Source organism: Hyperolius riggenbachi, chromosome 2, assembly GCF_040937935.1.
Source record: "Hyperolius riggenbachi isolate aHypRig1 chromosome 2, aHypRig1.pri, whole genome shotgun sequence".
Classification (NCBI taxonomy): Eukaryota; Metazoa; Chordata; class Amphibia; order Anura; family Hyperoliidae; genus Hyperolius; species Hyperolius riggenbachi.
The window spans coordinates 237,254,316-237,267,169 of NC_090647.1; the positions used below are offsets into that span (position 1 = coordinate 237,254,316).

Sequence of the window (12,854 nt, forward strand, 5' to 3'; positions counted from 1 at the left end):
GGGCCCCGATGCAAGTTTTACAATGGGGCCCCCCCAAGGACTCTATACATAACAATTGCTACGGCGCACCAAACCCTGCCAATGGCAACTACAGTGTCAGAGGTGCAAGAAGAGGATGGGGGACAGTTTGTTAATGGTTACCACTATTCAAAGTATCTATAGAAGTGATTATTAGGCCCACAGGACCAATAGAGAGCTAATACTGTAGTTGAGGGAGGGCCCTTCGGGGCCCCTCTGGCCCAAGGGCCCCGATGCGGTCGCTACCTCTGCACCCCCTATTGCTACGCCCCTGAAGGTGATTAAGGATGAGCATCATTTTCACAAGAAATAGGACGTCAGACAGTTGAGCACAATGTTTTGTAATTAGTACCCTAAAATATTCATGGATGCTGCGCTACACCTCGCTTTCACTAGGGTATTTTACTTGGCACAAATATAGCACAGTACCAGCTGTCTGGGACAGGAAACTGCACTATGCCTTTTCTTTTTTTAAACCTTTCACTGCCATTGATGTGTCCCACATGTTTTTTGCAGTTTAATGGTTAAAAAGTAGGTCACGACTGTGCGAAAAAAAAGCCAAAATCTTGACTGTATTTCATTCTGCCAGCCCTTTGCTGTGTTAAGAGATTTGGGACACCCAATAAAAGTTTAAGGGCTTGTTTCCACTGTTGCGACGCGATTTCTGCCGCATTCCGACGCTTGTAAAAACGCATGCGGATGCGTTTCCACATGCGTTTTTACCCGCGATTTCGCATGCGATTTCGCATGGCAGGGTGCCATGCGAAATTAACCATGACACTGCCAGGGCTAAATAAAATTGAAAAAGGTGCGAAATCGCACGCGAAATCGCGGGTAAAAACGCATGTAACAAACGCATGCGTTTTTACTATTAAATACATTAGCGGCGATTCGCACGGATTCCCGACGCAGGCGAAATCGTTGGCTCTTTTGTGCGTTTTTTTCACGCTGAAAAAAACGCACCTCAACAACTCTACAGTGGAAACAGGCCCATCCACTTGTATTACATGTGTGGATCTGCATGCGTTGGACGCATGCAGATTCGCGATAGTGGAAACGAGCCCTAAAAGCGTTTGTTCCCACTCAGGCTGTGTCCTATTCAGTAGGATGTGATTGATAGTCAGATTTAATTGAAAAATGTATTCTTAATATTAAAAACAATAAAATAATAGTGTGCATTTTTATATGTATTTGTGAGTTTAAAACATTTAAAACTAACCGTAACTGTAAAAACCTAGCATAACAATTCTGGAGAAGACAGAATCCACATCTATCAAATAATGATCATCTCAAACCTAAAAAAGCAGACGGTCCCATATTCATTTGCTAAGGGGAAGGAAAAAAAATACTCAACAAATTACTATTGCTAAACATAATTGTGCCTTCTTAGAAAAGAAGGCATTTGGAATAATTCACATACAGTTTTGCTGTATGTGGCTGCTGATGGGTTAAGAAGTCAAACTACACAGAGTATGATCTGATGTGGTCCATGTGAGGGTATCAAACCCTAAACACTTATTATTAGAAAACCTTTCAGTCCAGGCTTGCTGGGTGACTTATCTCCACCAGAGTACTTTCTTGCTAACTGGTAGTTTAAAGGGAATTTTATTAACAAAGTGTGGAAATATTACCTATTGTGGGATAAACGCAGGAGAAAAAGTTAACTGCATATGGGCTCATGTGTCTGAATGCAGCAGAGAAAATGTACAAGTACTTCCTGGTGTGACCTTGATAACATTCTAAATCACATAACTCTTTTTATCTCCATTTTGGACAGTAAGGCCTCATTCACATAATACGCGCTTCCGTGCAGATATGGAAGCGCGTATGATGTGCGGAAACGCAGGAACGGCAGAAGGGCATAGACTGCCCTTCTACCGTTCACATTTACTGCGCTGCGCAGCAGTATGGTGCGCTGGGAAGCGCTTGCGTACTGCTGCCTGCATTTTGCCCGCACCGCAGAGCTGATCCCATCATTGTCAATGGATGGGATCAGCAGCGCAGCGGGCAGCGGTGCAGATGGCGTGCGATCGTATGCGCTGCGTTCCGATCACACAGCCATCTGCATTGACTAGATGTGAACGAGCCCTAAGTGTAATTCTCCTCCCAATTTCTAAATAGTTTAATTAGTTTATTGAGTGGGCGCCTCCTGAAAGTTTGTTGTCTGTTGCACCAGTACTGTCTGGTCTAAATTTGTTGAAGAAAAGCACATCAAGCACCTACTTAGGTGCAACTCCACAAGTGAGCAATCTTACTGAGACCAAAATATTTAAGGGAAGTTCATATAGTGGCAGCAGGGTGGCATAGCGGATAGCACTCTCGCCTTGCAGCGCTGAATTCACGGTTTGAATCCTAGCCCGGTCAACATCCTCAAGGAGTCGGTATGTTCTCTCCATGTATGGATGTGTTTCCTCTGGGCACTCTGGTTTCCTCCCATATCCCAAAAACATACAGATAAATTAATTGGCTTCCCCCTAACAATTGACCCTAGACTACGATACATACACTACACAATACATACATAGACTATGGCAGGGATTAGATTCAATTCACTTCAATTCAATTCATTTCAATTCACTTTATTGTCATTGTGTAACACAACGAAATTACTTTTCATGACAACCCCACGGTGCATATAGGGAACATAGTGATATTGTGAGCACCTCTGCGGGACAGTTAGTGGCAAGACAATATACTCTGTATAGCGCTGCGGAAGATACCAGCGCTATATAAATACTAAATACTAAATAAATAAATAGTGGTTGCCTAGAATTCCAGCAGCCTAAACCTCATGACTATGTTATGAATATTAAATTGGCCTCAATTCACTAAGATCTTGCTGGAGATAGTAAGGCAAAATAAAACGTACCACCACACAGTGAGAGAGTTATCTTATCTCTTCATACCTTAAGTTACCCTACTGTGTAGTTATTTTCCTATGCAGTTAATTAACCGCCTGTCTAATTCTGTAGTTATTATAAGAATTGAAATGTTAATTTAAAGACAAAAGAGTTAACTTTAGGTTTGCCTGAGGTAAAATGTTTCCTGAATACTACATGCCTTATCACCATGGTGACAACTCTAGAAACGTTATTAACCTCCCTGGCGGTAAGCCCGAGCTGAGCTCGGGCTATGCCGCACAGGGAGAGATCTCAGCCCCTGGTGGGGCGATTTTCATCATGTAAAGTGCTGTGCGCGCAGCTAGCACTTTGCTAGCTGCGCACACAGCTTGATCGCCGCCGCTCTGTGGCGATCGCCCGCACGCAGCGGCAGAAGAGGGCCCCCCCCCGTCAGAGCCCTGCGCTGCCCGGACCAATGAGTTCCGGGCAGCGCTATAGGCTGGATCGAGTGCGCCTGACGTCAGGACGTCGGCTGACGTCCATGACGTCATGCCGATCGTCGCCATGGCGACAGGAGAAGCCAAACAGGGGAATGCGTTATATACGCGTTCCCCTGTTTGCTATTGCTGCTGGCGGCGATCGGACTAGAGGGCCACATGCGCCCTCTAGTGGTGTTTCATGTAGCTACCACTCTGGTAGCTTTACATCATTTGAAAAAAAAAAATTAACCGCCAGGGAGGTTAAAGACAGGAGATAAGCTTAGTGAATTGAGGCCATTGTCTTTATTTATATCAGACATACTTCACCATGATGAGCTCCTTGTTTTTTTCCCCCACACTGCTTGTGTTTTCACATGATGGAGGTCTTAAAGGAGTTATCAAGCATTCCTTATCAAAATAAGGGCTACTTAGCCAGGGCTTCATCCAGCCCCAAGCTCCCAGCACGTCCCTCGCCACAGCTCTCCCCGCAGCCGTTCGCCCGCTCTGCCTCCGGGTCCGCGGTGATGACGTCAGGCCGACCTGTGCGCCTGCGCGAGCGGTGCTGTCAATCACCATCACGTAGACCGGATTGTACTGCACACTGCGCCTGCGCAGTAAGCTTCGGTCCACGTAGCGGTGATTGACAGCACCGCTCGCGCAGGCGCAGTGCAGGCCAACCTCTAGGTCAGCCTGACATCACCGCGGACCCGGAGGCAGAGCGGGCGAACGGCTGCGGGCAGAGCTGTGGCGAGGGACGTCCTGGGAGCTTGGGGCTGGAAGAAGCCCCGAGTAAGTAGCCCTTATTTTTATAAGGAATGCCTGATAACTCCTTTAAGTATTTCCTACAACTATCCAAAACAGGTTACACATTACGCCACAACCATTTATGCTATCTAAAGGTAGCCATACATCACACAATTGTGAATGTACAGTGTTGTCAATTCTTTCACATAGTTTACTCTGTATGGCTACCTTAAGGCTGCTTACACACCAAGACGTTACAGGCGCACGTTAGTGCGCCTGTAACGCTCCCCCAACGCACAGCAATGTAACACAAGTGGGCTGTTCACACAGCCCACGTTGCGTTACATGTAACGCTGCACGTTCTCCGCAAAGTGCAGCATGCTACAGCGTTGGAGCGGCTATAGCCGCGTTAGACTGTTTGCACATGCGCAGTGGGGGGCGGAGAGGAGGCGGGGAGAGCCAGCTACAGTAGCCACGCACATGGCTACTTAATATTCACTGCACTGGCGGCCGCTGATTGGCCGGCGGGACCACGTGATGCGGAGTGTCTCGCTCCGCATCACGTGGACCCGCTGGCCAATCAGCGCCACTCTGGGAGACATTATAGGAATCGAGCCGCCTAACGCGGCTCACTCTACCGTCGGCTCTTGCAGCACCATACGTTGTGTTAGGTGCACGTTATGCGACCTTAACGTAGCACCTAACGCAACGTCTTGGTGTGCAAGTAGCCTAAAGGAACCTGAAAGCAAGAGGGATATGGAGGATGCCATATTTATTTCCTTTTACGTAATAACAGTTGCCTGGCTATTCTGTTGATCCTCTGCCTCCAATACTTTTAGCCATAGTCCCTGAACAAGCATGCAGCAGATCAGGTGTCTCTGACATTTCTGTCAGATTTGACAAGATTAGCTGCATGCTTGTTTCAAGAGTGTGATTCAGACACTACTGATGCTAGAATGCTCAGCAGTGCTACTGGTGTTGTTTAACAGGAAATAAATATGGCAGCCTCCATGTACTTCTCACTTCAGGTTCCCTTTAAACTCTAACTCAATTCAAAGAAATTTGTTTTGGGGACTTTTGTTCGAGCAAGGGAAGAGAAGAACCTTTACTAGGTTTTTATTTCTGTCTGGATCCACTGTTGGGAAAATATTAACCACTTCCTGTTCCTCACATTAGCAGCACAATGGACAGGCGGTGATGCCTAATCAACACACAGACAGTAATACCAAAGTGGCATGTTTCTAACTATTCCCCATGCAAGCTAAAAGTACACAAAACATAGTTCGGGTGAGTGAGGTTTTCAAAATCACACCTAAGTATAATTAAGTGGACCTGAACTCTTGCACAGGACAGAAGAAAAACGCACCCTGTATGTATTTAGAAAGTTTAGTTTGTCTAATTCCCCCTCATCTGTGTCTAATCACAATTTGTCATTTGATCCCTCAGCTGTGTCAGCTGACTGCCACGGCAGAGAGGTACTTGACAAACACAGGATGTTAACAATATGTCTGCTTCCGTGAAAGCAGGAAGTAGACAAACTGCCGATTTATTGCAGGATTTGTATCAGCTGTAACAAATAATTTTTTTCTTTTAAAGATTATTATGCTGCATATGTTTTAGAGCAGCGAGGATGTTCTGAGTTCACGTCCATTTTAACTAAGCACAGGTGCACTTAAAAGTTACTAACCCAATCACACATTTACTTTTCATAGTTTGCCATTTCCCATGATTAATTCATTTACACCATTCCTTCATCACATACCATCTGTGTCATGTAGCAAGAATCTTTTGCATGACAAGCCTCAATGGTTTATATGCAACTCTCCTATAAGGATGTTAAACCATTATTAAGGATGTGGCAGCAAATTTATGACATGTAGTGGAATTCACAGCCAAACATCAAATATTCTGACATGAAACGCTTTATCAGCTGCAACACATTCAAGTCCAGTGGTTATGAAGGATATATTGTGATACTGTACATAATGAAGCCATGTGGTGTAACTTACTATTGGAATATCTTGTATGAGAGCTTCACCGGCTGGGGTAATAAATTCAAACTCTGTTTCTGAGCTGCTTGGATTGACGACACACTCAATCATATAAACGCGCACATCATGAGCAGAGCGAAGCAGAATCTTGCAGGGATACCGGCCAGGTTTTTCAGGGACAAATTTCACTGAAAATGAAACTCCATTTTCTTTATCTATGGAAAAAGAGTAAAACAAACAGGGTATATTATTCATCCAAATTTAATACTAACTGCAAATGTGGCAAGAAATATGCACAATTTATCTCACTTTTCTGACATGACATAGGTTGTTCATATTTCTACACTTAGGCAAGAGGCACAGCATGCTCTTGGTAAATTTAGCATGGTTTATGGTTTTCTGTTTACACTTGCAGCAAATATAATTACAATAAATGCATAGCTATAACACTGTATTTAAGGTATTTTTTGAAACCCCAGACAAAGGTGGAATGGAGGGATAACTCTGCCCTCATACAAAGCATTAGCAAGATCACACCTTGACCCTATTCAAAAGAAGGATATTATGGAACTGGAAAGGGTACACAATATGTGTACTAACCTGGAGAGCTTCAGTTGTTTAAAGGACTCCAAGCACCTCTCATGGGCATGCCTTTAAAAAGAAACTCCGACCAATAATTGAACTTAATCCCAATCAGTAGCTGATACCCCCTTTTACATGAGAAATCTATTCCTTTTTACAAACAGACCATCAGGGGGCGCTGTATGACTAATATTGTGGAGAAACCCCTCCCACAAGAAGCTCTGAGTACCGAGGTACTTCTGGCAGTTTCCTGTCTGTGAACCTTGTTGCTTTGTGGGAAATAGAGTTAGGCCGAACCTCCGATTTTAGGTTCGCGAACCGGGTTCGCGAACTTTCGCGGAACGTTCGGTTCGCGTTAAAGTTCGCGAACCGCAATAGACTTCAATGGGGATGCGAACTTTGAAAAAAAAAATTATGCTGGCCACAAAAGTGATGGAAAAGATGTTTCAAGGAGTCTAACACCTGGAGGGGGGCATGGCGGAGTGGGATAGATGCCAAAAGTCCCCGGGAAAAATCTGGATTTGACGCAAAGCAGCGTTTTAAGGGCAGAAATCACATTGAATGCTAAATGACAGGCCTAAAGTGCTTTAAAACATCTTGCATGTGTGTACATCAATCAGGTAGTGTAATTAAGGTACTGCTTCACACTGACACACCAAACTCACCGTGTAACGCACCGCAAACAGCTGTTTGTGTAGTGACGGCCGTGCTGGACTGGTGCGCACCATGGCGAGAGTGCAGGTTTTGGTGGCTTTACAGCCCATATGGTCGCCGGCCTGGCTGATGTAGCTGAATGACAGAACAGTGACTGTCCAGCTGATCAAATTTGGTCTGACCACAATGAAGCAACGACCTTATTATCTTTTGTGTGCCCCCCGAGACACTCATCTAGGCGCCGGTCATTGCTTCATTGTGATACGCAAGCCCCTTCACCACGGCAAGGTAATGATCATGAAGGGGAATGGGCGCATGTACATGCCTTTTCTTTTGTTGTTGCAGCTGCCTGCAGTGCAGCCAGAAAAATTAGGCAGTCATGTACATGCACCCGAAAAATTATTACAGCGGCCGCTGCTAGCAGCGGCCTAAAAAATTCAGCAATCCGCCTGGAGTCCCGGACCCTGTTGGTGGTGGCGGAGAAGGTAGTGAAGCGGCCTGCAGGCAGACATGCTGTGTGGAGGGACTGGGAGCGACTTATTCTTCTTGGGGCAGGCCAGGCAGCCAGTCACACGGCGTGCAGGCAGAGATGCTGTGTGTGCGGGGACTGACTTAGTCTTGGGGCGGGCAGCAGCCCTCCGGGATCCATGCCTCATTCATTTTGATAAAGGTGAGGTACTTAACACTTTTGTGACTTAGGCGACTTCTCTTCTCTGTGACAATGCCTCCAGCTGCGCTGAAGGTCCTTTCTGAGAGGACGCTTGCGGCAGGGCAGGAGAGAAGTTGGATGGCAAATTGGGACAGCTCTGGCCACAGGTCAAGCCTGCGCACCCAGTAGTTCAAGGGTTCCTCATCGCTGTTCACAGCAGTGTCTACATCCACACTTAAGGCCAGGTAGTCGGCTACCTGCCGGTCGAGGCGTTGGTGGAGGGTGGATCCGGAAGGGCTACGGCGAGGCGTTGGACTAAAGAACGTCCGCATGTCCGACATCACCATGAGATCGCTGGAGCGTCCTGTCTTTGACTGCGTGGACACGGGAGGAGGATTAGTGGCAGTGGTACCTTGCTGGCGTTCTGCTGTCACATCACCCTTAAAGGCATTGTAAAGCATAGTTGACAGCTGGTTCTGCATGTGCTGCATCCTTTCCACCTTCCGGTGAGTTGGTAACAGGTCCGCCACTTTGTGCCTGTACCGAGGGTCTAGTAGTGTGGCCACCCAGTACAGCTCATTCCCCTTGAGGTTTTTTTTACGGGGGTCCCTCAACAGGCAGGACAGCATAAAAGACGACATCTGCACAAAGTCGGATCCAGTACCCTCCATCTCCTCTTGCTCTTCTTCAGTGACGTCACGTAAGTCAACCTCCTCCCCCCAGCCGCGAACAATACCACGGGAAGGTTGAGCAGCACAAGCCCCCTGCGACGCCTGCTGCGGTGGTTCTCCTGCCGCTGTCCCCTCCTCCTCCTCCCCCAAAGAAACACCTTGCTCATCATCCTCTGAGTCTGACTCGTCTTCTGCACACGACCTCTCTTCTTCCTCCTCCTCCCCCCTCTGTGCTGCCGCAGGTGTTGAGGAAACAGCTGGGTCTGATGAAAATTGGTCCCATGCCTGTTCCTGCCGTAACGGTTCCTGGTCACGCTCATTCGCAGCTTCATCCGCCACTCTACGCACAGCACGCTCCAAGAAGTAAGCGTAGGGAATTAAGTCGCTGATGGTGCCCTCACTGCGGCTCACCAGGTTGGTCACCTCCTCAAACGGCCGCATGAGCCTGCATGCATTTTTCATCAGTGTCCAGTTGTCGGGCCAGAACATCCCCATCTTCCCAGACTGTTTTGTTCTACTCCAGTTGTAGAGGTACTGGGTGACGGCTTTCTTCTGTTCTAGCAGGCGGGAGAACATGAGCAGGGTCGAATTCCAGCGAGTGGGGCTATCGCAAATGAGGCGTCTCACCGGCATGTTGTTTTTCCGCTGAATTTCTGCAAATCGTGCCATGGCTGTGTAAGACCGCCTCAAATGCCCACAGAACTTCCTGGCCTGCTTCAGGACATCCGCTAAGCCAGGGTACTTTGCCACAAATCTTTGAACAACTAGATTCATGACATGTGCCATGCAGGGTATGTGTGTCAGCTTCCCCATATGCAAAGCGGCAAGCAGATTGCTGCCGTTGTCGCACACCACGTTGCCTATCTCCAGGTGGTGCGGGGTCAGCCACTCATCCACCTGTTTCTTAAGAGCAGCCAGGAGAGCTGCTCCAGTGTGACTCTCCGCTTTGAGACAAGCCATGTCTAAGATGGCGTGACACCGCCGTACCTGGCATGCAGCATAGGCCCTGCGGAGCTGGGGCTGTGTAGCTGGAGAGAACTGCCACTCAGCCAAGGAGGAGGAGGACAGCAAAGAGCATGTAGCAGGAGGAGAGGAGGTGGCAGGAGGCCTGCCTGCAAGCCGTGGAGGTGTCACAATTTGGTCCGCTGCGCCCTGCTTGCCATGGTTCACCACCAGGTTCACCCAATGGGCTGTGTAGGTAATGTAGCGGCCCTGCCCGTGCTTGGCAGACCAGGCATCCGTGGTCAGGTGTACCCTTGACCCAACGCTCTTCGCAAGAGATGACACCACTTGCCTCTCAACTTCACGGTGCAGTTGGGGTATGGCCTTTCTCGAAAAATAAGTGCGGCCTGGCATCTTCCACTGCGGTGTTCCGATGGCCACAAATTTACGGAAGGCCTCAGAGTCCACCAGCCGGTATGGTAACAGCTGGCGAGCTAACAGTTCCGCCACGCCAGCTGTCAGACGCCGGGCAAGGGGGTGACTGGCCAAAAGTGGCTTCTTCCGCTCAAACATTTCCTTCACGGACACCTGACTGCTGCTGTGGGCAGAGGAGCAGGAACCACTCAAGGGCAGAGGCGGAGTGGAGGAGGGTGCCTGTGAAGGTGCAAGGGAGAAAGCGGCATAAGCAGATGATGCACCTGAAGGAGGAAGAGGAGAAGGAGGGTGACTTTTCTTTTGTGTGCTGCTGCTGCTTTTGCTCAGGTGGCCATCCCATTGCTGTTTGTGCCTTTTCTGCAGGTGCCTTCGTAAGGCACTTGTCCCTACGTGAGTGTTGGCCTTTCCACGGCTCAATTTTTGTTGGCAGAGCGAACAGATGGCTTTGGTCCGATCTGAGGCACACACATAAAAAAATTTCCACACCGCTGAGCCACCCTGGGATGTGGGCACTATGGGGACCTCAGCAGCTGATGCTGAAGGGCAAGTTGGCTGGCTGTACATAGGTGGCGATACATGGTGCCGGACACTGCCACCAGCTGTTTCTGATGAAGAGCTGCCCCAGCTTCTTTCAGCAACTTCTCTCCTCCTACTACTCTCTGACTCCCCCTCTGAACTGTCCCCCTCTTCATCTCCTCTATTGGGAACATACAGAGGATCCCTATCATCGTCATCATCGTAATCATCCTGCCCAGCTTCGCTTGCCTCAGAAAAATCGAAACGTGTAGGTCCTTCATCCTCCTTACACGTTACATCCATAGTGTTGCCGCGTAACGCAGACATATGAGCTGGTGAAAATTCATCTGGCTGTAACAACAATGGCTGTGCATCAGTGATTTCACCACCACTAAATAATTCTTGCGAAGTGTCAAATGCAGCGGAAGTGGTGCTAGTAGTAGCGCTGGTGGCTGAGCAAGATGAGGTGTTCTGTGTCGCTAAATACTCAACCACGCCCTGACAAACTTGGGACGTGATGGGACGTGCCTTCTTCCGAGCACTGTACTGTGGGCCAGGTCCACACGAAATTACATTTACACGACCTCGCGCAGACCTGCCGGGTGGCCTTCCTCTGCCTCTGGCACTACCTCTTCCTCTACCTGTTTTGTCCATATCGGGTATGCACGGAGTGGTATATCACACTGCGTGCACTCACGTAGGTAGGTGGGTTCACTTAACTGCACAGGTATGCGCACTGATGCGGTGGGTTCACTGAACAGTACAGGTATACAGTGGCGGGTTCACTGAACAGAACAGGTATACAGTGGCGGGTTCACAGAACAGGTATGCAGTGGCAGGTTCACTGAACACAACAGGTATGCAGTGGCGTGTTCACTAAACAGGTATACAGTGGCGGGTCCACTGAACAGAACAGGTATACAGTGGCGGGTTCACAGAACAGGTATGCAGTGGCAGGTTCACTGAACACAACAGGTATGCAGTGGCAGGTTCACTGAACACAACAGGTATGCAGTGGCGTGTTCACTAAACAGGTATACAGTGGCGGGTCCACTGAATAGAACAGGTATACAGTGGCAGGTTCACTGAACAGGTATACAGTGGCGGGTCCACTGAACAGAACAGGTATACAGTGGCGGGTTCACAGAACAGATATGCAGTGGCAGGTTCACTGAACACAACAGGTATGCAGTGGCAGGTTCACTGAACACAACAGGTATGCAGTGGCGTGTTCACTAAACAGGTATACAGTGGCGGGTCCACTGAACAGAACAGGTATACAGTGGCGGGTTCACAGAACAGGTATACAGTGGCAGGATCACTGAACAGGTATGCACTGGCAGGATCACTGAACAGGTATGCAGTGGCAGGATCACTGAACAGGTATGCACTGGCAGGATCACTGAACAGGTATGCACTGGCAGGATCACTGAACAGGTATGCAGTGGCAGGATCACTGAACAGGTATGCACTGGCAGGATCACTGAACAGGTATGCAGTGGCAGGATCACTGAACAGGTATGCAGTGGCAGGATCACAGTACAGGTATGCAGTGGGCTGAGGGCTCACTGAACAGAACAGGTATGCAGCCAGGAAAAGCTAAGCCTAACTAATCTTTCCCTAGAGACAGACAGCAGCTCGCCCTACTCTCTCTAATGCAGGCACACGAGTGGCCGTAATGGCCGCCGCTGCCTGCCTTATATAAGGGGGGTTGGGGCTCCAGGGGCTAGTGTAGCCTAATTGGCTACACTGGGCCTGCTGACTGTGATGTAGAGGGTCAAAGTTGACCCTCAGGTGCATTATGGGGCGAACCGAACTTCCGCAAAACGTTCGCGTGCGGCATCCGCACGCGAACCACGTAAGTTCGTGCGAACCACGTTCGCCGGCGAACCGTTCGGCCCAACTCTAGTGGGAAATAGCTGTTTACAGCGGTTTCCAACTCCCAAAACAGCATACAGCAGCTACATCACTTGCCAGCATTAAAAATGTCACCATGTGATAAATGTCAGAATATAAATCAGGGATTTAAAAGATTTTACAATGGGCAAACACTGACTAAATCATTTATACATAATTATTGTAAAAATGAAGCACTTTTTTAAATTATATTATTTTCACTGGAGTTCCTCTTAAAAACTCCGACCAGTACTGCAAAGTACTAAAAGATGCATACCTTTCTGCAGCTTGTGCTCTCTTCAGTCATTCAATGCCTGAATCGCCGTTCTACACCAAAAAGTTTTCGTTTGATATCAATTTAAAGATCGCGGCTGCCATCTTGGCTATGTTATATTTTCCGGGTCATCCTCATCTTCTCTGTTAGAGAAGTGCATCAC

At 48.2% G+C, this 12,854-nt stretch overlaps 1 protein-coding gene across 1 annotated transcript in view; it reads right to left on the reverse strand.

The window, feature by feature from the left end:
• The window catches only part of CFAP47 (cilia and flagella associated protein 47), a 730,879-nt gene that overhangs the window by 317,151 nt on the left and 400,874 nt on the right, over window positions 1-12,854 (reverse strand). The window contains exon 47 of the mRNA XM_068268343.1: window positions 6,091-6,287. Within this exon, the coding sequence (XP_068124444.1) occupies window positions 6,091-6,287 (197 nt within the window). The remainder of the gene's footprint in view (window positions 1-6,090; window positions 6,288-12,854) is intronic.